We start from the raw sequence: 22,691 nt of genomic DNA on the forward strand, positions 1-22,691 counted from the left end.
CTGAAAGCATGTCTCTGCGCGGGCCCATGCGGCAGTCTCACCTGAGGCAAGTGAGCGCTGCCAGCTTGGAGACCCTTTCGACCATTCGCTCTCTGGACGCATCGCACCGCGAACATGGCCCCACGCCCCATGAACGTCATGTCCGGTTATCCTCCAGCATAGCCCGACATCAATGTACACTGTGGGTTCACGATGAGATGTTTGCACGCGATGAGATTCTCCTGAATCCTGCAGCATTTCGTGAAACTGGAGTGCAGATTGGCGATGTGGTGGAGATACTACCTGTACGGGCGGCTGGAGATGCGGCCCACTCCACGCTGAAATCAGATGCAACTGTTAAGACGAATCGCGACTCACACGGCGATACCAATGGGCCGCCACAATCGGATAGCACCTCCAAATTCAAGACGCCGTTGCAAAATCGTTGTTTGTTCGTGGTCAAGCCGTTGCCGCAGGATGTCAAGACACGTCACCCCAGATTGGAGATCTCCGTGACCAACAGTGTGGCCAACATCTTCGGGTTCAAAAATAGAACACAAGTTTATTTGTCCATCGTTGACCGAGAGCAATGTTCCGCGTCACATGTTGATATTGCGTTCCGCGACCAATACATGGTTCGGTCCGATATGTGGAGGCTTGTCACGACAGAACTTGCCAACAAGATCATTTACAAGGGGCAGAAAATCACTTTCATGGGGAGTGTCAAGGCGACTATCAAAAATATCTTTATTCGAGAGAAAAAGGTTCTGTCGGGGTACTTCTCATCGAATACTATCCCTGTATTCCGAAGTGAGTCGGCCAAATATGTCCTCTTCATTCAAATGTCAAGGGAAATGTGGAATTTTGATTCCGAGGGATCAGGGGACATCCTGTTCAGCCGTGTTATAAACGGATTTCTACCAGAGCTCTTCAAACGATGGGTCAATTCCGATGCAAAGCATTTGATCACGATCGTGCTTTTCACCCGAGTCGAGTACGATGCATCGATTCACACAAATCTGGCCAAGCTCAATGCTGGCACTCAGAATGCCGGGGGCCCGAATAATGTTCCAACACGGGATTTCTATCGCGTGGTAGTAAATGACATGGCGAGTGGTCACTGGACCACGATTCTGGATGAGTTGAAGAAGAATTTCCGAACGTTCCTTCGCGATGTCTCAATTTTGAAGACAGAGGATCTCAATGCTGCAGCTGGCAGTGGAGTCAAGCTTCCTTCAAAACCTCATACCGCGACAATTGCCGGACGACCTAGCACAGCTTTGCGCGGTAATATCCTTGAGGCTATCCACCTGGCTTCTGCCCATCTGGCGTATGATCATATTGACAGAGACATGGTTCACACCGGCACTTCCATCATTGTTATTACCCCCGGCAGCGGCGTTTTCGAAGTTTCCTACGAGTCCCTCGCCTCCACTACAGAAGCACTGGCAAATCGCGGGATAGCCATTGACCTGGTCTGTCTCTCTCCGATGCCCCTTCATTCTGTCCCTTTGTTCAAGTACCGGGAACCCGTGGAACGAAACTTGGGTGGTATGACAAGCAGCTCGAACACATCCATGGGGAACTTGTCACCAGAGGTGCACCATTCAATATCAAGTCTTGTCAGCAGGTCGTCCTATCTGTCTCCTAGCTCTTACCTCTCCGCTACCCGTATGCGAGAACGAGGAAGTTCTCGATCCAGAGAGTGGAGCTACGGTATTCCTCACTGGCTTGACATTTCGTACTGGGACCCCGAGACGTATCGAGAGGCGCGACGAATTCTAAAGAACGATCCCAACGCACCAATACCGCTCACCGTGACCCGGCCATCCAAAGCTTTTACCCCACGTGTTCGTATGTATGAGATTCAGATGATGGGTGTCATGGAAAGTGAGCAATCGAACATCTCCATTCCTTACCTGGTCGAAGGACGCGACATCTCGCGACTTCGTGGATCCTGGCCTGAGCCTAGTTCTGCGGTTCGCGGTCCGCCCAGAACTCGACTCGCGTCTTCGTCTCTCAAAGCACAATACAGCGACAGTCTTCGACCAGAGCCGTTCCTCGAAAATGTCACCGATCACAGCGAACTTCAGGTAAACGGTCAATCAAAGTCATGCAAGTCGGTCTTATCATGGATGGACCAGTATGACGATAATATCTTCACCGTAAGACCGAAGCGCCGTCCCTTACAAAAGCCCAAATATAAACGACTTAGTGAACCCGAGGTTCAAGCTGCTGGTGCACATGAACGGATGTCCGCGCGATCTATCTTACGCCTGCGAGAGCAGGAAACGGGTGGAAATGAGCACAACCAATCTTTCCGTCCACGCAGACTTGATGGTTCTATTTCCATCTCCCAAAGCCCTGCATCAATGGCTCCTATCACCGCCCTCAACAATAAGTCCACATTGAAATCCCCAGCGGCTCCTAAGAGCTCACGAATGTTCTCCAAGACCATCAGTTTTGCGCTGCGTGGCCTGAGCGCTACCGCACCTCGTGCGCAAGCCAGCACAGGTGTCCATGTTGAAAATGCCAGCGCAATGCCGATGTCAAACCAGCGGCCCTCGGGTGGTACCTTCTCTGACACGAAAAGCATCACCTCTCTGAGCCTCTCGGAATCAGCATCCACACTGACTCTCGCTGATCTACCATCGAGGCCGCCCACCCCTCCTAGAGGCGCCTCTGATGCCAAGGTGACGCCATCAAAACCCATCTCAATCAAAGCCCCTTTCAAAAAGCCTGAAATTACAGAACAGCGCGAGCATGGTGGCGGGGCCCAAAACTCGCTTCCTACATCCAAGGCAGAAGCTCCGTTCAATGAAGAAGGGCGTGAAGAGGGAGCAGGCCGACCCAATGACCATAAAAGCGAAATCACATTCAATCATGGGTCCCGCGATACATCTATCAGAAGTTCAGCAAGCAAAGCGCTCTCTCCGTGGGTTCGATCAGTCAACCCTTGTAATACCCCGAAGGATGTATTACGCAATACCAGCTGGTTTGGTCGTTGGCAGCATGCATACCCGCGTCCTCCACATGTCGCTCTGGTCAAATGGAAGAGTCTGAAGTCACCTGCAGTTTTACCGTTGACAACAGAAGAGTTTCCGACCGCTGGAGAGCTGGCCTCTGAATACCTGCAAACACCATATCGTGTGTTTCCAAATGACGATGCGGATGGCTTTGAGGCACCCAAGACACGTGGAATTCTTCTGCGCGAAATGATCTCCCTTCGATTGTCTCATGGATTCCAGATTGTCATTGGGAAGACTGTTGCGGAGGTCTCATCCCAACCCGCTCTTGAATCATTGAATGTCTTTGATACCCGCGGGCTCGAGCGTGATGGTGTTACTGTCTTCCTCTCAAAAGGAAACGCGATTCACCGTCTCATCTGCATACACGGAGGAGAAATTGAGGTGACCCGTTTCACACATCAGACAACCGCTGCGCTCGAGTCTTCCAAGAGAGTCAACTTGACTCTATATCAGCCAGCTATGAGGACAATCCTCAATCCAGAGTACGAGATGAAAGATATTAAGTTGGATCCCACCGCTGAGGAATACAACTGGAACTATGCCGACAATTACGTGGCTGGTCACAGAGACTACCTGCAAAACCCAGCCCAGCAGCTACACTTCTGGCGGGTTCGATATGTGTTGATTCCATTGCAACTTCATCCCAATTCTCGGCGGCATCTGCAGCCCTACAATGAAGACAATGAAGAGGAAATTCATTTGCTGGGTATCAGCCAGTTGACTCACATATGGCAGCGTAACAAATATGTTTCTCCTGAGGAGAAGCGCTTCGATACCTTGACGAACGCGACTTCAAACTCATCCACAAATACCCCTGCGAAGAAGCGAGATCTGAATCCACTCAATATCATGTATCAGACCCGTAATCCATCAGAGGTTGTCGCGGCTGAACTCGATCGGGTGCTACTAACCGACCCGAGGCTTGACAATCCGCCTGCTCAATTGCTGCCCGAGTCCGAGCTTCTTGAGAGGTCCAGTGTCAACTTGACCTCTCTTGCGCAACTGATTCAGGGAGACAAGGGTGTACGGATGATGGATCGTCGTTGGCATTGGAGACTGCATTACAACTGTTTCATTGGCTTTGAGTTCACAACATGGCTTCTGCAAAACTTCCGAGATATTGATACTCGGGATGAGGCTGTTGATTTTGGCAATGAGCTGATGAAGCATGATCTGTTCCAGCACGTCGAAAAAAGACACAATTTCCGTGACGGTAACTACTTCTATCAGATCTGTACTGATTACCGTACCACTCGCCCGGAATCTCGCGGCGGCTGGTTCCCACAGCTCCGAGCAGACAAGTCTATGCCTTCGACTCCAGCACCTGGAAGCGGGAATTTGAAGGATTCCCCTCTGAGTTCCCATACTCGTTCCGATAGTAACGATGAGCGTGTGCCACCAACGCCGACCACTCCGTCCAAGACCAAGAACAAAGTCGCTATTATGCTATCAAAATCTCTCAAGTACGACGTGGACAACAGGAAGCGGTCAAACCGGCCTGAAATCATTGATCTCCATTATGATAGGCTGCACAACCCAGCGAATTGTTTCCACATTGAATTAAGCTGGATGAACACAACTCCCAAACTGATCGAAGACACCGTCCTCTCATGGGCGTCAACGGCAGAGAAATTTGGCCTCAAGCTAGTCCAGGTCCCAATCGCCGAAGCCTCCGCCATCGACAAAACCCAACCATTCCGCAAACCTTACAGAATCAAACTCAAGATCCCGCCACCCAAAGGACCCGTCCACACGGTATTCAACAACGCCTCGTTCGCTCAACCCGGCCCCCCCAGACACACTTTACTACCAGAAGAGCCTCCTCCGAAAGTTCGATTTCGTTCTGGACTTTGAAGCAGCCAACTCCTTCCCAGCGGACGTCGAAGTATCCTTCTCCTGGGGCAAACCAGACTACAAATACCCCCAATTCATCCACCGCACTGGTAGCATCCTGGCCCAGATTACCGACGAAGGCGACTTCCTCTTGCTCGCAAATCGTCTCGTCAGCACCCGCAGTGTCGCAAGCCGCGACGCAGGCCGCTACGATCACAACCGTGAGTACCGCGGTCGTGCAACAACACACGACGCACTGGATAGAATATCTCCTCGTCTCTCCCCTCTCACTCGCCCCCTCCACGACATTGGCAGTCCGCTACCTCCAGGCCCGACCACCGGGCCCACAAACATCGACTCCGTAAATCTCTACCGAGCCCCAGGACACATTCTCACCGGGTTAGTGGACTTCTGTAACGACGCGGCTCAACTTGAGCAATTCTACAGCGAGAACCACGCCCGTACAGCGTCTACAAAGACTGAGCCCGCCACGCATCTCGACATTTCCATCCCATCCCTGGAACTTCCCGCCAGCGTGGTCAGTCACCATATTTCGCCGCCACCGGGCTTGCCGTCTAGGATCACGCGTGAAACCCGGGATCTGAGGGAAGGATTGAGGTCACCGGAGATAGCGAGAGCCAGGGCCAGGGGTGATAGTCTTATTGGGAGTCCAAGGAGTCCTAGGAGTGGGGGATTGCGACCTCTGATTTAATTGGGTTAATATTGCGATTGAAAATACCCTGCGCTGTGTACACAGACTTGTTTTTCACTTAATAGTATGAGATCAATGTTAAAATCCACGATATCAGTGTCGAATTTACCAATTCAGGGTAATATAGATGTGCGCCTGTCCATGTCACTTGTAATGTATTGACCATGGGTTAAATGTCTAGATCACGCCGTCACAAGTACGAGTACCCTCCTTAAGCCATTTACAATCTCTAACATACCTTGTTACTGTAATCCGTGAAAAATTGCAAAATTCTACTTAGCGTTTTCAACACTATCCACTTCAAGTTTGGTTGGTGGAGACGGGTTCCTGCGTCAGCGTTGCTGGTAAGGCAAATTAGAGCGAGTGACGGCAAGCCACATCGATAGCGCGCGATTCTTTAAACATGGTAGCAAGATTTGCGGGCGCTCCGACGTCTTCACAATCAGCTCTCTCGTCCTTTCCGAAGTTTACTATTGAGTGTGCGGGATCTACTCCGGAGAAGTTATTTTCCTTGATGGCTTTTTCGTCGGTCATTTTGTTTGTGGTCGAGGGCGCGTGGGCCTGCGAAGTGGTTGATGATATTGGTCTTCGGCATGTTATTACAGCAAAATGAATGAGAAATGGGACAGAAAGTATGTTAGTGATAGGAACAAAACGAATTGGAAACGTTATCAATGCCATCTGCGATTACTCTCAGAAGATACCCAGATCGATCACCGAATGGATAGTGAGCGCATCAGGCAAACTTGGAAGAGGTGCACTGCACTGCACTGCACTGCAATGCAGGGTAGATCAAGGGTTAAGAACGATATGACAAGTCGGCAGACATCATCAGGGTGCATTTCACATCTTCAATGAAAGATAGAGAGAATTGGGAGATTCTTGTTCATGAAATAAGACAGTCATGTAAAGGTACTTGCAGAGCTTCTTGGTGTGCCCTTGAGAGTCTTTAAGAAAAAAAGAATGATGAATTCGTCGTGTCTGTACTCCTATTGCTATGAGCACGGGTGTACTATCTACTTTTTTTAGAAAAAAAATAATCGAGCCACAATTCGCTCATCAAAAATCCTAAGGGTTGCACTTTCGATCTCTCATCTTGAAGTCATTTACTCCTACTCGGCCCGGACAGCCTCGGCCTGAGGACCCTTCTGGCCCTGGCCAACCTCGAAGGTGACCTTCTGGCCTTCCTTCAGGGTGCGGTAACCCGAACCCTCGATGGCGCGGAAGTGGACGAAGTAGTCCTGGCTAGCACCCTCGGCGCTGATGAAGCCATAACCCTTCTCCTCGTTGAACCACTTGCAGATACCCTGAATACGCTCGGCGTCAGACATTGTAGAAATGCTAATGTTCAGGCGTTTAGTCAGTGGATGAGCTTCAACTTGAGACTGTGGAGTCCTTACAAATTTGAATTGGTAAGTGTTTGAAAGGGCATAAGGTTGATGCTTTGGACTTTCAGGCGTGGGGTAGGAAAGTGATTTGGAGAATATTGCCCCCGCAGTAAATATAGACACGGCTAAGAATTCGTAGGGCCCAAACCCCTCGCGTAATTTTCATTATATCCACTTTGATGTCATGATTTTATTTGATCAGGATTAAAATTTTTCGGAAATTGCCCTCCTCTCTGTGATAGCCCTTCCCGGAGAATTGGACGTCTAGGGGCATGATGGCGACGAGGAAGATGGAGAACCAAGTATGTGATTGATAAGTGCACGGTCCAACAGGGACCACAGTGTGATTTGTAGATTGTTCCAAGCTTGTTTTATGCATATTCTCCACAAGTATTAAATTGTACATTCTAAATAAATCAACGCACCCCGGACCTCCATAGTCTCCTTCCCCAGAAGTAGAAGAGATAGGCCCTTCCTAGCACATGACCGAATGCTAACGGTAATCCAAATCTAAACCAGGTCAAAGGTTGGAAGAGTCTAGCTTCTGGCAATGCTATCAAGTCAACCCTTGCAATTGGAGACCTATCAATCGATTTCTCCATAAAAGCCTCCACAGCCTCCATTATGATCTTCACAGTCGCCTTCGGTTGACTCAAAAACGGGGAATGACTAGTCTGCAGCTCTCGATGCTCCACCTTCCCGCCCAGTTCCCTGGCCAGGCCAACGGTCATTCGCTGCGCTAATACCGGCAACCCCTGATCTTCAGTGGTACCGATATACCAAGAAGGCACATCCTGCCAGCCAGCATATGTATACTCCGCACCCTCGAACAAAGCTTTGAGACTTTGAGTTGTAAGTTGAGAAACCCAATACTCCGCCTCATTCTCAGGCAAATCATGATAAAAGAGCTGGCGAGGTGGAGTAACCAACTCCGCAAACCCGGTCTCGTTATTCACGCGCCACGTAGGAGGTGGATGCCCGAAGAATGGATCCATAAAAGCCATTCCACTGAGGGTGAAGCCAGAAGCTATGAGAATAATGCCGATCACGTATCCCTTTGCGGGTTGAGCTTCGTCCTGGGTGCCGCGAGTGAATCCCTTGACGGCGCTATTGCCGACCATGCCACCGTATGAATGCGCGATGACTACCACATCACGGCCGGTAGCCGTCTCGCGGGATAACACGGATTGTGCAGCGTCGAGATCATCTTTGAAAGTTGCGGCTGGGTCTCCTGCCGTTGAAGGGAGGGAGACTGCGATGCATTTGAACTTTGGTTGGAGGAGTTTGATGACCGGGTCGTAGCATGCAGGTCTATGCCAGGAGCCAGGTATGAAGACGAGAGTTGGAAGATCGGACATTTGGGTATCAATGGGTTTCAGACATTCAATGGCGACTTGAGGGACTTTCTAATATCTTCGCCATCGGATCCGATGCCTTTGCACCGGAGCCGTCGCTCAATCGGGGTTAGCGGCAACCGTGGATTGTAGGACATGATCTTGGATACTCTCAACGGAGCTGGGGTTGACTGAGGTTCTCCTGTCAGAAAATGGAGTTCAAAGGCGGAAATAGAAAGAGAGAAATATGTTATGGTCTAAAGCCAGATTTGCAAATTTGAACCTGTGAACAAAGACGAATGTTCAGGCCTTAGGCTTGGGTTAATCCCCGTAGCAGGTATTATGCAGACAGCCTAATCCAAGTCTTTCTACCAGGCTATCTGAGATATGATTAGCAAATTTGAATTCAGAATGAAGTATAGGTTTTGGATCTTTAATTCAGTATTTTGGCATGACCGATCTTCTGCCCCTCCCCATCCCTCTTGCCTACATTCTAGGGTTTGCATGTAGCTTCATGTAGATCGTTTCTTAATTCGAAGGTGGTTCGCGGATTAATAAATGCACCAATAAGCATTTGTCAGTCCAAGCGATGGGTCACTCACAGGAAGCATACATTATGCGGAGACACGGAGAACACTCCGTGTCCGATTTGGGAAATCCGGGTAGATTGAGGGGAATATTTCAGATAGCTTATTCCAAGCTCTGTTTTTTCCCCTCAGCTTCCAACTCATCTTTACTGGTTCTAATGCGCTATTGCTTTCGACAGTTGCTGTGTACGGTCGCTCTACTACCGAACTGAAACAAGATGAGGTTCACGGATGGAATGTGGCATCTGAAGGTTAGTCAATCGATTGGAAAACATACTCCGCACTCTAACATTTCCAATAGGAGGGTGTTTGCATTGAATGGATGAGCAATGTCGAGCGTCTTCGCATTGAGCAGGAGACGGTAGATCTGCTGCTAAACAAGGTGCAGCGGCATCGGGGTGACACTTTGAACTCGCGTGTGTTCTGATAGCGCACCTCGAGACATAGCAACTGGCTGATGGAGAATAGCTACGATTTCTGCGAAAGTGACTTCCCCTTCAGAAGGGATCATTGGTGTGAAGCTCGTGCATTGGTAGCCTGTCCCCGTGATATACAGTCTACGCATACATTGCTGACACAGCCCAGGGCCGGGGAAATTGACAACGGTCCGCATTACGATATAAGCTCTAGCATGGGACATGCCTCTGCCGTCCACGACAAAGAAAGTAACATACTTACCTATACTAGCGGTCCCCTCGATCTAGCCATAACCACCAGCCCCAACGAGCTAGCTTTCACCTTCCAGGACTCATCTCAGAAAAGATTAACCGGTCACTCATGGCGCTCAATTGGCTACGTCGCCGACCAACGCAGTCCAAGCTACACTCATGAAGATGGCATGTACGCCACAAAACAAGGCTACATGCTTAGCGAGCTCGACCTCGGCGTGAACGAAAAGATCTACGGTCTCGGCGAACGCTTCGGACCTCTCGTCAAGAATGGCCAAACAGTAGACATCTGGAATGAAGATGGTGGTACCAGTTCCGAACTCGCGTACAAGAATATACCCTTCTACATGTCCTCCAGAGGCTATGGCGTCTTCGTCAACCATCCGGGAAAAGTGAGCTTGGAAGTTCAATCCGAGCGGACAACAAGAGTGAATATTTCGGTTCCGGGCGAGGAGATTGAGTATTTTGTGATTTATGGGCCTACGCCGAAGGATGTTCTTCGACGGTACACGGCACTTACGGGACAACCGGGGCTAGTGCCGGCATGGAGTTATAATTTGTGGTTGACTACGAGTTTTACGACGAATTATGATGAGCGGACTGTGAGTGGCTTTTTGGATGGATTCGAAGAAAGGGGGATTCCACTCGGAGTTTTCCACTTTGATTGTTTCTGGATGAAGAGTTACCAGTGGTGCGATTTCGAGTTTGATGAGGAGATGTTTCCAGATGCCGGGGGCTATTTGGCTAGATTGAAGGAGAGGGGGTTGAGAACTAGCGTGTGGATTAATCCTTACGTGGGACAGGCTTCGCCTCTTTTTGAGGAAGGGAAAACGAAAGGCTTCTTTATCAAGGTATGTTTCTATTCTGGGCTCGAGATTCTAGGGATGATACTGATAACCCATAGCGTGTCGATGGCTCGGTCTGGCAATGGGATCTTTGGCAGGCTGGAATGGCCGTTGTCGATTTTACCAACCCAGCAGCTTGTGGCTGGTACAGCAGTCATTTGAAACGACTGATGGAGATGGGCGTCGACAGCTTCAAAACGGACTTTGCAGAGCGGATCCCAGTCAAGGGAATCAAATACCATGACAACTCCTCTCCGGCGCGAATGCACAACTACTACGCCCTTCTGTACAACCGCATCGTTTACAACACGCTCAGCGAAAAAGTTGGCCCAGCTCAAGGGCTTCTCTTCGCGCGCAGTACAGCACCAGGGGGGACAGAAATACCCAGTCCACTGGGGCGGCGACTGCGAAAGTACCTTCGAAGCCATGGCGGAGTCCCTTCGCGGCGGTCTCAGTCTCAGTCTTAGCGGATACATCTTCTGGGCCTCCGATATTGGTGGATTCGAGGGAACGCCGCCACCGGCGTTGTATAAACGTTGGGTGCAATTCGGACTGCTATCGACACATTCGCGTCTGCACGGATCGTCCTCGTTCCGGGTGCCGTGGATCTATGGCGAGGATTGTTCGGCTGTTTTGCGAGATTGTGTTCGACGTAAGATCCTGCTGACGCCGTATATCCTGCAAGAGGCGTGGAGGGGGCACAGAGATGGAACGCCCTTGATGAGAGCGATGTTTTTGGAGTTTCCGGAGGATCTGAATACTTATGCGATAGATACGCAGTATATGTTTGGGTCGAATCTGTTGGTTGCTCCTGTATTTGATAACGAGGAGGTCACTTTCTATGTGCCGAGGTCTGAGGGTGATGGGGCTGGGAAGTGGGTTTCATGGTTCGATCATAGCAAGACTTATGAGTCTGGCCAGTGGTATACGGAGACTCATGGGTTTGATACTTTGCCGCTCTTGATTCGGCCTGCTTCGGTGACGGTGGTCAATCCCAAGTTGAAGGTGCCGGAAGGTGATGCGCTTTCGGGCATTCAGTTGCTGGTCAATGGCACTTTACGTGGGGAAACTACGGTGGAAATTGTGAATCCAGGTCAGACGAACGAGGTGCTCAAGACGCTGAAGGTCTCCCTTACAAATGGGAAAGTGCATTGCGAGGATCATTCAGTCGAGATCGTCTCTATTGGGTGATGGAAGTTTTAGAAAAATCAAAGGCCATTGTGAAGTCTATCAAATTGATGTAAGATGTGAGCGCTATCAGAGATGCGACTTGAACAAAGATTGGGTATCATAATAATAATAAAAAAAAAAAGGCACTGCACTAATGCAGAGAAGAAAAAAAAGTACATGTTAGGAGAGCCAACCCCGTTTGCCCCGAGCAGCTAAATGGTGACATATTAAAAGATCGAATGAACAGTCGAATAAAAATGAAGCTTGGATCATGTTGTATGCATCGAATGAATGGGTCACCAAGCTTCTTCAACATCGAGAAGCCATTTCCGGATGCCTTCACGCAGAGTGTTGTCAGCGCCGGCCATAGCTCTCCTCCGCTCTCGGTCAGCGACACCAAGCTCGCTGTCAACATCATCGCGGCAATGTTCTGCGGTGACGAGGCGGACAACCTCTTCCAAGGCACCAAGTACCATTTTGCGGCACTCACCGCGAGGAACCTCAACTGTGGGCATTTCTTCGCCACGGGGCGTAGTTTGGCCCTTATCTTCCCCACGACGCGCACGGGTGGGAGAGGGAGCACGCGAATGTGCAAGAGACGAATAGCCACTCTGACCGAGGACTCGCTCAACCGCATCGACTAGGATCCCATCAAGGTCCATGACCGGCTCCTCGATGAACCGCTCTTCTACAAAATTCGAATCATGACCGTCAGTGGTCCCATCAGGAAGCTTTCCTGACCCAAAGAAGCCTGAAAACTGGGAGGTAGACCGCGTATGGCTGGAATTAAGGGCACTGGCTGGCGAAGGGGGAGTGTGATTCGCTCCAAACCCATGGTGACCCACAACAATCTTACGTCTCAACCGAAGACGCTTGACAGATGAACTGCGAGTATCTGCGATTAATGTCGTCGCAACATCCACCCATTTCTCAGACCCTTCCGCGTCAGGTGTAGCGGGAATGTAAGGGGAAGGCTCTGCTCGCATCGCGCGTTTGATATCCGCTTCAAGGGCAGCGTAGGGTCGAACTGCTTGCACGGAAAAATCTTCATGGAAGAGTTTCAGCCAACCAGCTACGTGTGTGCTGGGGCCATCATGGTCTTTCATCGCACCATGGAAGCCAGAACCACTACTGTGCGTCGATGCGACTGCATCTACACTGGTCACTGACGTTCGGGTCTTTCTGGGCGAAGCAATGGTTGACTCTCCTGAGGAAGAAAGTGAGAGAAAACCAGGAAGTGGAATGTCAACATCCACCACACCTTCTTCTTCCCGAACAGACAGCTTGAGAGGAGATTCACGGACTTGACTCGTAAGCGATGATGGCTCAGCTGAGTCATCCTCGGAACTGTGAGGTGCCGCAGATGCCGTTGGGATTGAAATATTACCACTGGGTGTGGTCTCCATGCAATGTTCTGCTTCATCCTCGGTGACTTCTCTGACCATCTGACTTAGGGTAGGTGCACCACGTGTGGGCGGGCCAGCCATGGTAGACACAGACCGCTTGCGGGCTGCAGCAGACGCGGAACACATATCACTGCTATCAGTGGATGAATCCTGTCTCGAACTCCAAAGACCGGAGAAAAGGCCACCCCACCGGCCTCCCGCAGATGGAACACTGCCATTCGAACTCAACACTGAACTTTCACTTCTCTGCAAACTCTTCAGCAAGGTCTCAGATGCCAGGCTTTCATTAGCATTGATCGCATTGCGCTCCGAGCCTCCCTGGTCAGAACTAGACTGCTGCGATGTGAAATGGGGGACGGGGACTGTGCTACTTTGAGTCGTCATCGAAGTGGTGGCACCACTCGTGTTCTGAGCGCGCAGGTCTTTGGTTTGAATTGCCGGTCCAAGCGTTCTAATAGAGCGAGCATCCGATCCCCGGCGAGCGGAGATTGGCTGAGACGTAACGGGGTTATCGGTGCCCTCGAATGACCGTTGAGCCGCGTCCTGGGACGAAAGACTCATTGAGCGACGGTGATGTTCATATTCCCCAGTATTCATTCTTTGGGCACGCGACCGCCGTTCAATTGCTCTTCGAAGGGATTCCTGTCGGAGGACAGGCACAGCTGGAGGGCTCTGAGAGATAGCCCGCAACGAAGCCGACGTACCAGGCCTAAGCGGGGAGGGAAGAGGCTCCAGACGCTGTTTGGAAGGAAGGAATGCAGAAAGCAAGAAAATCAACCTACGAGCGGTCATCTTATCAGGACAGACAACAACAGTCCTGTGGGTCAGAATAGGATCTGAGTCTTGCTGGGCCTTTTGCTGTTGATTATGTCGACGACGGTACCACTCTGGACCCAGAGCATTCAACCACTCGGTATGGTTACCCAGAAATGCCGTCAGCAACACGAGAAAAAAGAAATTCTGCTCTTTATCTCCGAGGCCACGAACAATCGATCGTCCTTCCTCCCGCCATACGCCCCACCGACTCTGTCCAGTCACGACATATGGAGTCTGAAGAGCCAAGCTAATTCTGCGGGTGCTGCGAAGCGCTTCTTCCTTCAGTTTAGAGTTCACAGACAAGATGTTGGCGGGGAGGTGCACAATGGTCTGATTTGTTCGCTGCATGTTGGGCGGCTTGGCGGGCTTCGGGTGGGGTCCGGATAAAGAGTCCACCTTTCTGAGGAGGAAAAGAATCTCATTCCGAGCCAGTCTTTCCAAGTGAGATAGAGTTCGGGTTATAACATCCCAGTGGTCAACCAATAGGTCCAGCCGCTCGTCTAGACTCGCTGGAGGGGATGCCGACGATAGGCTATCATCGAACAGTGCCCGGACCATCGGTAGTCCGAGTCCAGCGAGCTAGATAGCCCTGCTCTAGGAGCGTCTGGGCCCAGTGTACTGAATCTTGACACGGGTCGAGGGGCATTGCGTGCCAGCAATGGAATCTGGATAGTAATCGCAACAGCGTACATCGGAGTTTTCTTCTCTTTGATCTTCTTCCGCTGTTTAGCCACATCTGGGAAGGGGAAACCCATGTCGGGTAAAGATTCTTGGTAGAGAGAAGTAGCGTAGTCTTGTCTCTCAGCCGACGCTTCGGCACCTTCAGGAAGGTTGACACTAAACATGCGAGTCACAAGCACCGTTACTTTTGATGGTGGCTTGGAATCCGATTCTCGACCTGTCCCTATAAGGCCCGAGCTCCCGGTAGTGTAGGCCCGAGCCAGTGGGCTGCGGGCAGCGGGGGACATACTGACCACCGCTGAAGGGTCATCATCGGCAGATATAATGTGCATCTTGGTAGACGAGCCACGGTAGCTGAAGGCACTACTGCCGAAGATACAATTGAGAAGACCCGTGTCATTAGAATCGGACGCATGCCGGGATTGGCCGGATTCATGCCATGTTCCAGATGGTGCGAGAGTGGAGCTGCGACCTCGAGCCCGAGAGAAGGCACCGGGGCTTGCAGGTGTCGACCGGCGTGCATCGGCAGCTGCAGAGAGGGGACTGGATTCGACTACCGAGGATTGGGTCAAGAGATTCCGACGAGTGCCACGCGAGAGACTGGATACGGCACGAGCATGTCTCGGGCCCGATTGCTCCCCGTGCGAATCAATTCCAAGGCCTGTCGCAGGAGAATCTGAAGACGCACGGGTGTCGATCAGAACACATGCATCACGATCTCCTAGGGCATTCTGAGCCACAATGACTCGGAAATCCTTCAGTGAATCCAGTTCCATTCCCCCGCGGTCATCATAAGCCCCTGCAGTAGAGGCATTCGGGGAGTGGAATGTTGTTTGTAGTGGGTAGGCATGGGCATTGGATCGGCGGAGGAGGCTGGCATCAGGGAAGAGAAGCCCGGAGGTGTGTTCTTCCTCAGTCACGGATTCGAGAGGGGTGCCGTGGTTCCGAGAAGAGTATGCTGCCGGGTTCAGGCTCGAGGCGGCGGTGCTCAAGAGTCTACCCAACATTGTGAGGGACCTCAGGTTGTTCCCGTTGTTGGAGAGGTGCTCAGGAGTAGCAAAGGTGTAGGCAAAAAGTAATTGATCAATTCAAGGACTGAGATCTCGAGGTGGGTAGCAGACAGCTAGACAGGACTAGGCTGCATCTACCCATTGCTTAATTCCACCGGACAGGAACCATCATTTGGCTTGGAGGGGGCAAATTCGTGATCGAGGGGCTGGAAAGTGGGATGTGCAGCACTTGGTGGGGAATGAAGACGACAATTGGAAGTTCAGCGGAGTCAACCCCACAGGAATGGAAGAACAAAAAAGAAGAATGTTGAAGAAGAGCAGTGGGGAGTGGGATGAGTAAAGGGTGGAGAGAGGAAAGGGCGGTGAAGAAGAACAACGAGACAGCAGCACGAGGACACATGATCTCAGCCTCAGATGTGACCTTTAGACTTGACTCTTCTGAATTAACGTCTTTACGGCTTCTGACTGGTTGAAATGGGAATTTATATGCATCATATCATAGTACTTGTTACACCGAACTGACCCCATCAAGCTCATGCTCATGCTCATGCTCATGCCTTCGACTGGCGCTTGACCTTGTCCACCAACCGCTTGAGATCTTCGCTTCCGGCCTCTTTAGATGCCTTCTTCTGCTTCTTATTGCGATCCCGGGTTTCAGGTTTGACCTCGGTTTCACCGTCATCACGGGTGCGTCGGCGCTTACGGCCCTCATCGAGCAGGGCCTTCATGCCGGAAGTCGCCTTAAACCGGGGGTTGGTCGGATCAATGGCAAACTCGTGGCTTTCGTACAGTCGGGAGAAACGGGGATCAGCAACGTTCACGTTGAAGTCATCTGTAGCAACAGGCTCCTTGTTCTTTCCCTTGCCCTTGCCCTTGCCCTTGCCTTTCTTTTTGGCCTGTTTTTCGGCCTTTTCGATCTCGTTCATGTCGAAGTGCTTGATGTCAGCCTTCTTGTCATCGACCATCAGGAGTTCAAGCTCAGCACGCTGAGCAGCAGAGGCAGCTTCTTCAGCGGCACGCTCCTCTCGCTTCTTGCGCTTCTCCTCCTTGCGACGGGCGGCTGAGGTGGCTCTGCCATCGAAATCTTCGGCGAAGAAGGGATCATTAAAGCCCAGATCTGCCTCTGCGTCTTGTGGCGCCTCGGTAGCAGCGGCTGTTTCATTTTGACTCTCAGCATTCTCGCCCTCGGCAGAGGGATCCTCATTCTTGGCCTTGAGCTTCTCTTTACGGCGCTTTTTGCGCTCGCGCTCCTTTCGCACGTACTTGTCGACCGTGCTCTCTTCAATTTCTGGCTCGTTCTCGAAGATGCTATCTTTGCCGTGACCTCCAGCAAGTCCAGATGTAAACGTGACTTCCATCTCGCCAACGGGGCCAGCGGACTTGGAAGAGCGAGTAGGCTCTGTACTTAGGCCAAGCAATGCTCGCATGCGCTGTCTCTCGGCCTCTCGCTTCGAAAGATTGCTGGTGGTACCCTCGCCAGCATCTACCACTTCCACGCCTCCATCCTCCTCGTCCTCGCTGTCGGAGCTGTCGCTTCCGAGGTATGCTTTCAAGTCGTTCTCGTCGATATCTTTCCGCGAGCCACGGAAAGCCCGAGCCTGGGCCTCCTTGCGCGACTTATCATCCGCATCCCATGTCAACTTGACTTTACTGTGTTGAAGAGCATCTGTCACAAACTCGTTGGGCTTGTAACCGTCGGGAATTCGGGTGCATTCGTCTCGGGGCTTGTCGTCATCGAAATCGGTCTCGTCAGGCACGAAACGAAGGTCGAAGAAGTTGGCGCTAGACAAATACTCCGCACCATCCACAAGATCGTAGACGTGCTTGGCAGCGTCCTTTGAGGAGAATGTGAGGATAGCGTAGTAGTAGCGCAGGCGTTCAAGCTGGTACTTGCGCAGTTTTGTAGAGTTGAACTCCTCTCCAGAATCGCCCTTCAACATAGACTTCTTGATTTGCTCCTCCTCCTCTTCTGAATCAAGCTCCTCATCTTCATCCTCGGCATCATCCTGCTTCGACGATGCAAAGATCTCTTTCGGGGGACCTTCAATCTCCTCCCGTTCCATACGCTCCTTTCCAAACTCACTGGGGTAGACTGCAACTTTCATGACACGGCCTCCGGTAGGAAGGAAGCTAGAAAAGACGGCCATGAGATCTGTAGCACGGATGTTGTCCCAATCAAGGTTGACGACAGCTATCCGGTTTGAGACCTCGCCCAGAGGCACGTCGACCTGCTGCTTATCTGGGAATTCGAGCTCTTCTTCCTCTTCTTCAGCTACCTCATCTTCCTCTTCCTCACTGGAGCTTTCCTCCTCTGACGAAGACTCGGAGAAACCACCGTCACGGGCTGGATCAAAGGAACGACCCTCGACCCGCTTCAACTCCTTTTCTATTTCTTCATCGTCGGCAATGCTGACTTTGTCTTTGTCTTCAGCTTCCTCATCCTCATCCTCATCAATCTGGTAGAACTTCTTGAGCTGCTTCTTGGTATCATCACGAGCGAGCTTGCGGCCGTATCTGTCTACAGCGGCATTGCGGGAGAAGTCCTTGTCGTCGAGCATATGCTGGAAACGCTTGTCGAGCTTGACGTGGGTCTGGCGCTTGCTGGGAAGGCGATAGCGCGGGTCACTCTGAATATTGGCAAAACGGGGATCGGCTGATGGACGCGACAGTCAGTAATCAGGAAACCTCCCACCACGACTGAATGTCAAGCAATTCTCTGTACTCACTGATCACCGGCGCGGCTTCGCCTCTGGCTCCGCCGGCCTTCCTGGACTTTTTCTTGTCCTGACCTGCCATCGTGGTCTCCGGACACCAAAATTTCAGATTCAAAGGGGACCAGAGAGCACAAAGTCGGAATTTAGAGGTCAAAAACCGATCGTGAAATGAATAGAACACGGCGCTTGGCCTCGACCACGGACAAATTTCTTTTTTTCTGCCGACGTTATGAGGCGGTAACATGGCACGTGCCAGCTTCCCAAAAAGGTAATTACCCGCCTACGGAGCTGGGAGCTTCGTCAATGGGCATATTCCGTATGACTATGAGCTGGATGATATATGTGAGAGAAGAGGATAAATTTTTCGTATGTTCATCTTCGGCGTGTATTCGCAGCAAAACCATGCAGATAAATGCGTTATGTACGTGAGAGTATATCAAGCTACGGAATGCACATTAGCACCCAAAGTATCGCTTCTCCATCCAACGAGGCTCGAGGTCCGCCTCAATGCGCCCGACAACAACATTGATCTTGGGGAAGACGGCAGTCAATCGCTTGAGGCCCGTCTCTCCTGCGGCGCAGGTTACGAAAACAATTCTCTCTTCTTGCACGCCGTGGTCAATCAAGACGCGCACAGCCATCAATGCAGCTCCTCCGCTGGACATCTGGACATCGAGAAGCATAACCGTAGAGTGTGCCTCGATCCCTTGTGGTAGCTTCAGGTAGTGCAGCTCCGGTTCGGAGCTGTTCTCGTCCGTCTGGATTAGGACTCGGCCAGTGATGCAATCGGGTATGGTTCGCTTGAGTGCCGTCTCCAAGCACGAACCCCCACGCAGAATAGCAACAGCCGAAACGGTTCCCTCGGGCTTGAGACCCATATATTTGTGTCCTTGGGGTGTCTTTATGTTGGTCGAGGTATATGGCGTCATGTCCAAGGCCCTGGGAAATGTAAGCCTGGAAACAGAACCAACGGGGAGTTGATACCATACTTTTTGATTAAAATAGAGGCCAGTCTATCAAAGTAAAAGACAAAGTCCACCTCTTCAGTTTCGGGGCTCTGCAAGATGGTGTTCATTCCTTGGAACTGAGGTGTCGCGGGTAGGACATGCACATTTTCGGGCAGGTCCACTTTGGCTGCGATCAAACCAAGATTTCGGAGAGCTTCAGTGTGCTTTTCAGATTTTTCTTGGAGCTTACGCTGGACGTGCTTGACCACCATATCTGAATTTGTCAGTAGAGGCAGAGCAAAAGTCGTTAAAGGTATTTACCGATGGCTGTTGTGTTCTCAATGCCACGAGGGATGATAATGTCTAATACAGCCATTAGATTGTGAATCGCAAATGTCAGAAATTCGGAACTGACCAGAGATGCCTCGCTGAGGTTCCACATATTTAGTGCACGACGGCTTAACAAACTTAAACCACTGTTTGATGATACCATCAACGTCTCGGCCTCGCTCACGGACATCGCGAAGAACTTAACATGCGGCGTCAGAAAAGGCAACGTGGACGAAACAATAAGAATCACGCACCTCTGCGGCCTAGGCAGACATCCATATCGGCTTCAACAAAGATCTGGACGGTTCATTAGTGCTATTCAAAGGCTGCAGGCCAGTGGAAGTGTCTTTACCTTGACATCGAGCATTTCATTAATTCTAGGGTCATGAAGTGCAAGGATACCCTCCAAGATCAGTACACGGGGCGAGTATAGCGTAGTCGTCTGGGGTTGACGCTGGTGATCGGCGAACGAGTAAACTGGAATATGGGCTTTCTTCCTTGTAGCCAAGTCCGGTCAGATCAATTACAAGGCACAGCGCGATGATTGGAAAACTACCCTTGCTTCAGATCTTTGAGGGTATTGACCAGAAGATCAAAATCAATGGAATCCGGGCAGTCGAAGTCATATTCATTTGCATGCGCCATACGATGCTCCTCGGGAGTCAGAGTCTTATAGAATGAGTCCTGCCCGCCAACATGTTAGAACCTGACACCATGTCTGGAGGTAATTCGCATCATACCATGACGAGAATGACGACCCAAGGTAGGTTCAACGACTTGACGATCTCCATGGCCACAGAGGTCTTTCCAGACCCGGAACTGCCAGCGATTCCGATAATGCTCAGGTCCTGCCATGGTGGAGAGTACTTGACCTCCGTGGAGAGAGCGTAAAAAGGAGAAATCGACTCCATGTCCACGTTGTTCGTCTCACACCATCGAGGACCAGAGAGAAGGCAGAAGAAGGCAAAGCGGTACTTCGTTTATCGTTTATCGTGTTATCGCATCTCAGACGACCGATTCAGGCTTAGCGCGTGGCCGGTTCGCTTGCGGCTGACATAATCGCTTAAGTCATAAAGCTTTTCTTCCCGGAAGCTTTGCTCTTCTTCCCTCCTCTACTTCAGGGCTTTCCTCTCCTCCACGTCCCTGCCTTTTCCCATGGCTGTTGACTTCCGAGTCGCCCTTCAGTTTTACGGCTAGTGGCTTTTCTACCATGGCTGCTAATCTTGTATGACATTCTCGGCGTGTGCAATTCACCCGTGGTGCTCTTTTTAACTCTGCACAGATGTCGCGCACTTCCTCGACGACCACGCCGACATGGCATCAGTTCGAGCGGAAGGTCGAAGAGGTCAAGCCATCCAAGACGTGAGTTGTCTCTCTTCCACTCTACCTTCTTCACCCCCGCCCCCCTCACGGCGGCTTCACTGGCCGTCTGTGATATGATGCACCTTGAACTCAAGTTGGGAATCTCTCTGAAAAATGCTGAGGAGAACACAATATGACTTGTCTATCTGATCCACATCCAATCATCACATCGATGCCGTTTGAATTGTTGTTTGTGACATCCGCTAATGTCAAGATTCAGTGATGTCAATTACTTGGTCATGGACTACCTTATCACAAATGGCTACCCTGCTGCTGCAAACAAGTTCGCGGCTGAGGCCAACATCCAACTTCGGACAGATCTTGACGCCATACAGGAGCGGGTTGATATTCGGACTGCAATTCACTCAGGAAATATTCAGTCGGCGATTGAGAAGATCAACGAGTTGAACCCTCAGGTAAGAATCAACTTTTTTTTTTCACACCAACCCACCCCTCCCACTCTTGCTTTTATGATTATATTCGTTTCATGCACCACTCCTACATACCCTACGGGGAGTTGCGGAAAAACACTCATCTTCAGTCCTCAGTATGATTAGCAAACATACATTCATCTTGCAGCATCACAAAACTTTTGTCTGAATGACGCTAACGCAATTTGTCAGATTCTGGATGAAGACCCGTCTCTGCACTTCGCACTCCTGCGCTTGCAGCTGGTAGAACTAATCCGCGCTTGCACGTCCAGTCCCGACGGCGACATCAGTCCAGCCCTCGAGTTCGCGACGGCGCAGCTAGCCCCTCGCGCTCCAACCAATCCACAGTTCTTGGAGGACCTAGAGCGGACTCTGGCACTGCTCATTTTCCCTAATGACAACCTTACTCCGTCTCTGGCCGCCCTCTTGGACCCTGGTCTCCGTAAAGAAATTGCGACGCAAGTGAACGAGGCAATCCTGCAAAACCAGGGCGCACGTAAAGAGGCGCGCCTGCGAAACCTCGTTAAGCTGCGCGCGTTTGCAGAGAATAAGGCCCGTGAAGCTAAGAGGGACATTCCCGAGAAGCTGGACATCGGCCTCGTCGGCGATTCTCACAGCGGCAGCCAAAGTAGTAACACTAACGACCCCAACAATGATTCCAGCCATAATGGCACCGACACAGTCATGGCCAACAACGGTGACCTAGACAACATGATCTCGTGAATGTCTTCGTCTCAGGCTTTTGTGCATGCTGTTGTCGGGTGCCGAGTGATTGTGCGCTGACAGCCTTTCCTCCATTTCTCTTCATTTAATAGCAAGGCGCTTCGGGGCACGGTTTGTCTTTTCGGTGTCCGGCGAATGTTTCTGTGGTCCTGGATCAATTCTTTGATACAATACAATTCAATATTTCTGTGGACTAATGCGTCTACTCTGTCCTTAGGGATAATTTACTTTGCCGTAATTGAAGTTCTGCTAGCTCCATCCCAGATGAGTTGCTTACTCGACAAGTACCCACATGCAGGCCGAGTCCTTGTCTACTTCAAGATTCACTTTCCGTCAAAGTGCTCCGGGGCTCATCCCTTCCCCGTGTATCCCTGTAGAAAATGGGGCCTTCACCGTGGAACAAGTCGACATATAGTCAGAGCTCACAAGCACCAGAGAACCTGAAAAACAAAAAAGTATGAGTTGTACTCTATGGCCATGAATGTAACCAACTTCGATTCTATTTATTCAAGCTCACATGACATCGATGCCGGAAATACATCACTGATACCAAATGAGTGCGAATATTTGAGTGCCAGCGGAGCATATCGTTAAGTGTGTTGATCCTGCAGTGCTAAGACTCTAGACTCAGAAATTCGACCACCAGGTAAAAATAAAAATAAAGAGTCAGACTAACATAGGCGTGTGTCAGCAGATCCCGACACGTTGATGACCGCGAAGTCCAAG

General features: G+C 50.8%; 9 protein-coding genes across 9 annotated transcripts; 3 read left to right on the top strand and 6 right to left on the bottom strand.

The window, feature by feature from the left end:
- Positions 1 to 8: 8 nt before the first annotated feature.
- On the top strand, positions 9 to 5,768 carry iml1 (GTPase-activating protein IML1; the record flags this gene model as incomplete). The annotated part of the gene is made up of 4 exons (XM_056967116.1): positions 9 to 4,763; positions 4,822 to 5,379; positions 5,619 to 5,671; positions 5,735 to 5,768. The coding sequence occupies 4 exons, from the start codon at positions 9 to 11 to the stop codon at positions 5,766 to 5,768; spliced, it is 5,400 nt and encodes a 1,799-aa protein (XP_056821870.1).
- A 139-nt stretch (positions 5,769 to 5,907) lies between these two features.
- Positions 5,908 to 6,087, bottom strand: N7477_005454 (uncharacterized protein; the record flags this gene model as incomplete). The annotated part of the gene is made up of 1 exon (XM_056967117.1): positions 5,908 to 6,087. The coding sequence occupies one exon, from the start codon at positions 6,085 to 6,087 to the stop codon at positions 5,908 to 5,910; it is 180 nt and encodes a 59-aa protein (XP_056821871.1).
- A 578-nt stretch (positions 6,088 to 6,665) lies between these two features.
- Positions 6,666 to 6,884, bottom strand: N7477_005455 (cold-shock protein; the record flags this gene model as incomplete). The annotated part of the gene is made up of 1 exon (XM_056967118.1): positions 6,666 to 6,884. One exon carries the CDS (start codon positions 6,882 to 6,884, stop codon positions 6,666 to 6,668), a length of 219 nt encoding a protein of 72 aa, XP_056821872.1.
- A 473-nt stretch (positions 6,885 to 7,357) lies between these two features.
- Positions 7,358 to 8,299, bottom strand: N7477_005456 (alpha/beta hydrolase; the record flags this gene model as incomplete). The annotated part of the gene is made up of 1 exon (XM_056967119.1): positions 7,358 to 8,299. One exon carries the CDS (start codon positions 8,297 to 8,299, stop codon positions 7,358 to 7,360), a length of 942 nt encoding a protein of 313 aa, XP_056821873.1.
- A 781-nt stretch (positions 8,300 to 9,080) lies between these two features.
- On the top strand, positions 9,081 to 11,566 carry N7477_005457 (putative sugar hydrolase; the record flags this gene model as incomplete). The annotated part of the gene is made up of 6 exons (XM_056967120.1): positions 9,081 to 9,113; positions 9,164 to 9,278; positions 9,331 to 9,386; positions 9,443 to 10,381; positions 10,435 to 10,674; positions 10,700 to 11,566. 6 exons carry the CDS (start codon positions 9,081 to 9,083, stop codon positions 11,564 to 11,566), a joined length of 2,250 nt encoding a protein of 749 aa, XP_056821874.1.
- A 275-nt stretch (positions 11,567 to 11,841) lies between these two features.
- Positions 11,842 to 15,455, bottom strand: N7477_005458 (uncharacterized protein; the record flags this gene model as incomplete). The annotated part of the gene is made up of 2 exons (XM_056967121.1): positions 11,842 to 14,276; positions 14,312 to 15,455. The coding sequence occupies 2 exons, from the start codon at positions 15,453 to 15,455 to the stop codon at positions 11,842 to 11,844; spliced, it is 3,579 nt and encodes a 1,192-aa protein (XP_056821875.1).
- A 554-nt stretch (positions 15,456 to 16,009) lies between these two features.
- On the bottom strand, positions 16,010 to 18,254 carry N7477_005459 (pre-rRNA-processing protein ESF1; the record flags this gene model as incomplete). The annotated part of the gene is made up of 2 exons (XM_056967122.1): positions 16,010 to 18,111; positions 18,185 to 18,254. 2 exons carry the CDS (start codon positions 18,252 to 18,254, stop codon positions 16,010 to 16,012), a joined length of 2,172 nt encoding a protein of 723 aa, XP_056821876.1.
- A 373-nt stretch (positions 18,255 to 18,627) lies between these two features.
- On the bottom strand, positions 18,628 to 20,360 carry N7477_005460 (uridine kinase family protein; the record flags this gene model as incomplete). The annotated part of the gene is made up of 8 exons (XM_056967123.1): positions 18,628 to 19,111; positions 19,162 to 19,393; positions 19,441 to 19,482; positions 19,535 to 19,648; positions 19,704 to 19,746; positions 19,802 to 19,946; positions 20,006 to 20,133; positions 20,190 to 20,360. The coding sequence occupies 8 exons, from the start codon at positions 20,358 to 20,360 to the stop codon at positions 18,628 to 18,630; spliced, it is 1,359 nt and encodes a 452-aa protein (XP_056821877.1).
- A 371-nt stretch (positions 20,361 to 20,731) lies between these two features.
- Positions 20,732 to 21,965, top strand: N7477_005461 (glucose-induced degradation complex GID8; the record flags this gene model as incomplete). The annotated part of the gene is made up of 3 exons (XM_056967124.1): positions 20,732 to 20,811; positions 21,032 to 21,227; positions 21,435 to 21,965. 3 exons carry the CDS (start codon positions 20,732 to 20,734, stop codon positions 21,963 to 21,965), a joined length of 807 nt encoding a protein of 268 aa, XP_056821878.1.
- Between the last annotated feature and the right edge of the window lie 726 nt (positions 21,966 to 22,691).

Source organism: Penicillium maclennaniae (assembly GCF_028827695.1).
Source record: "Penicillium maclennaniae strain IBT 15551 chromosome Unknown utg000005l:1.0-2652337.0:1.0-2654196.0, whole genome shotgun sequence".
Classification (NCBI taxonomy): Eukaryota; Fungi; Ascomycota; class Eurotiomycetes; order Eurotiales; family Aspergillaceae; genus Penicillium; species Penicillium maclennaniae.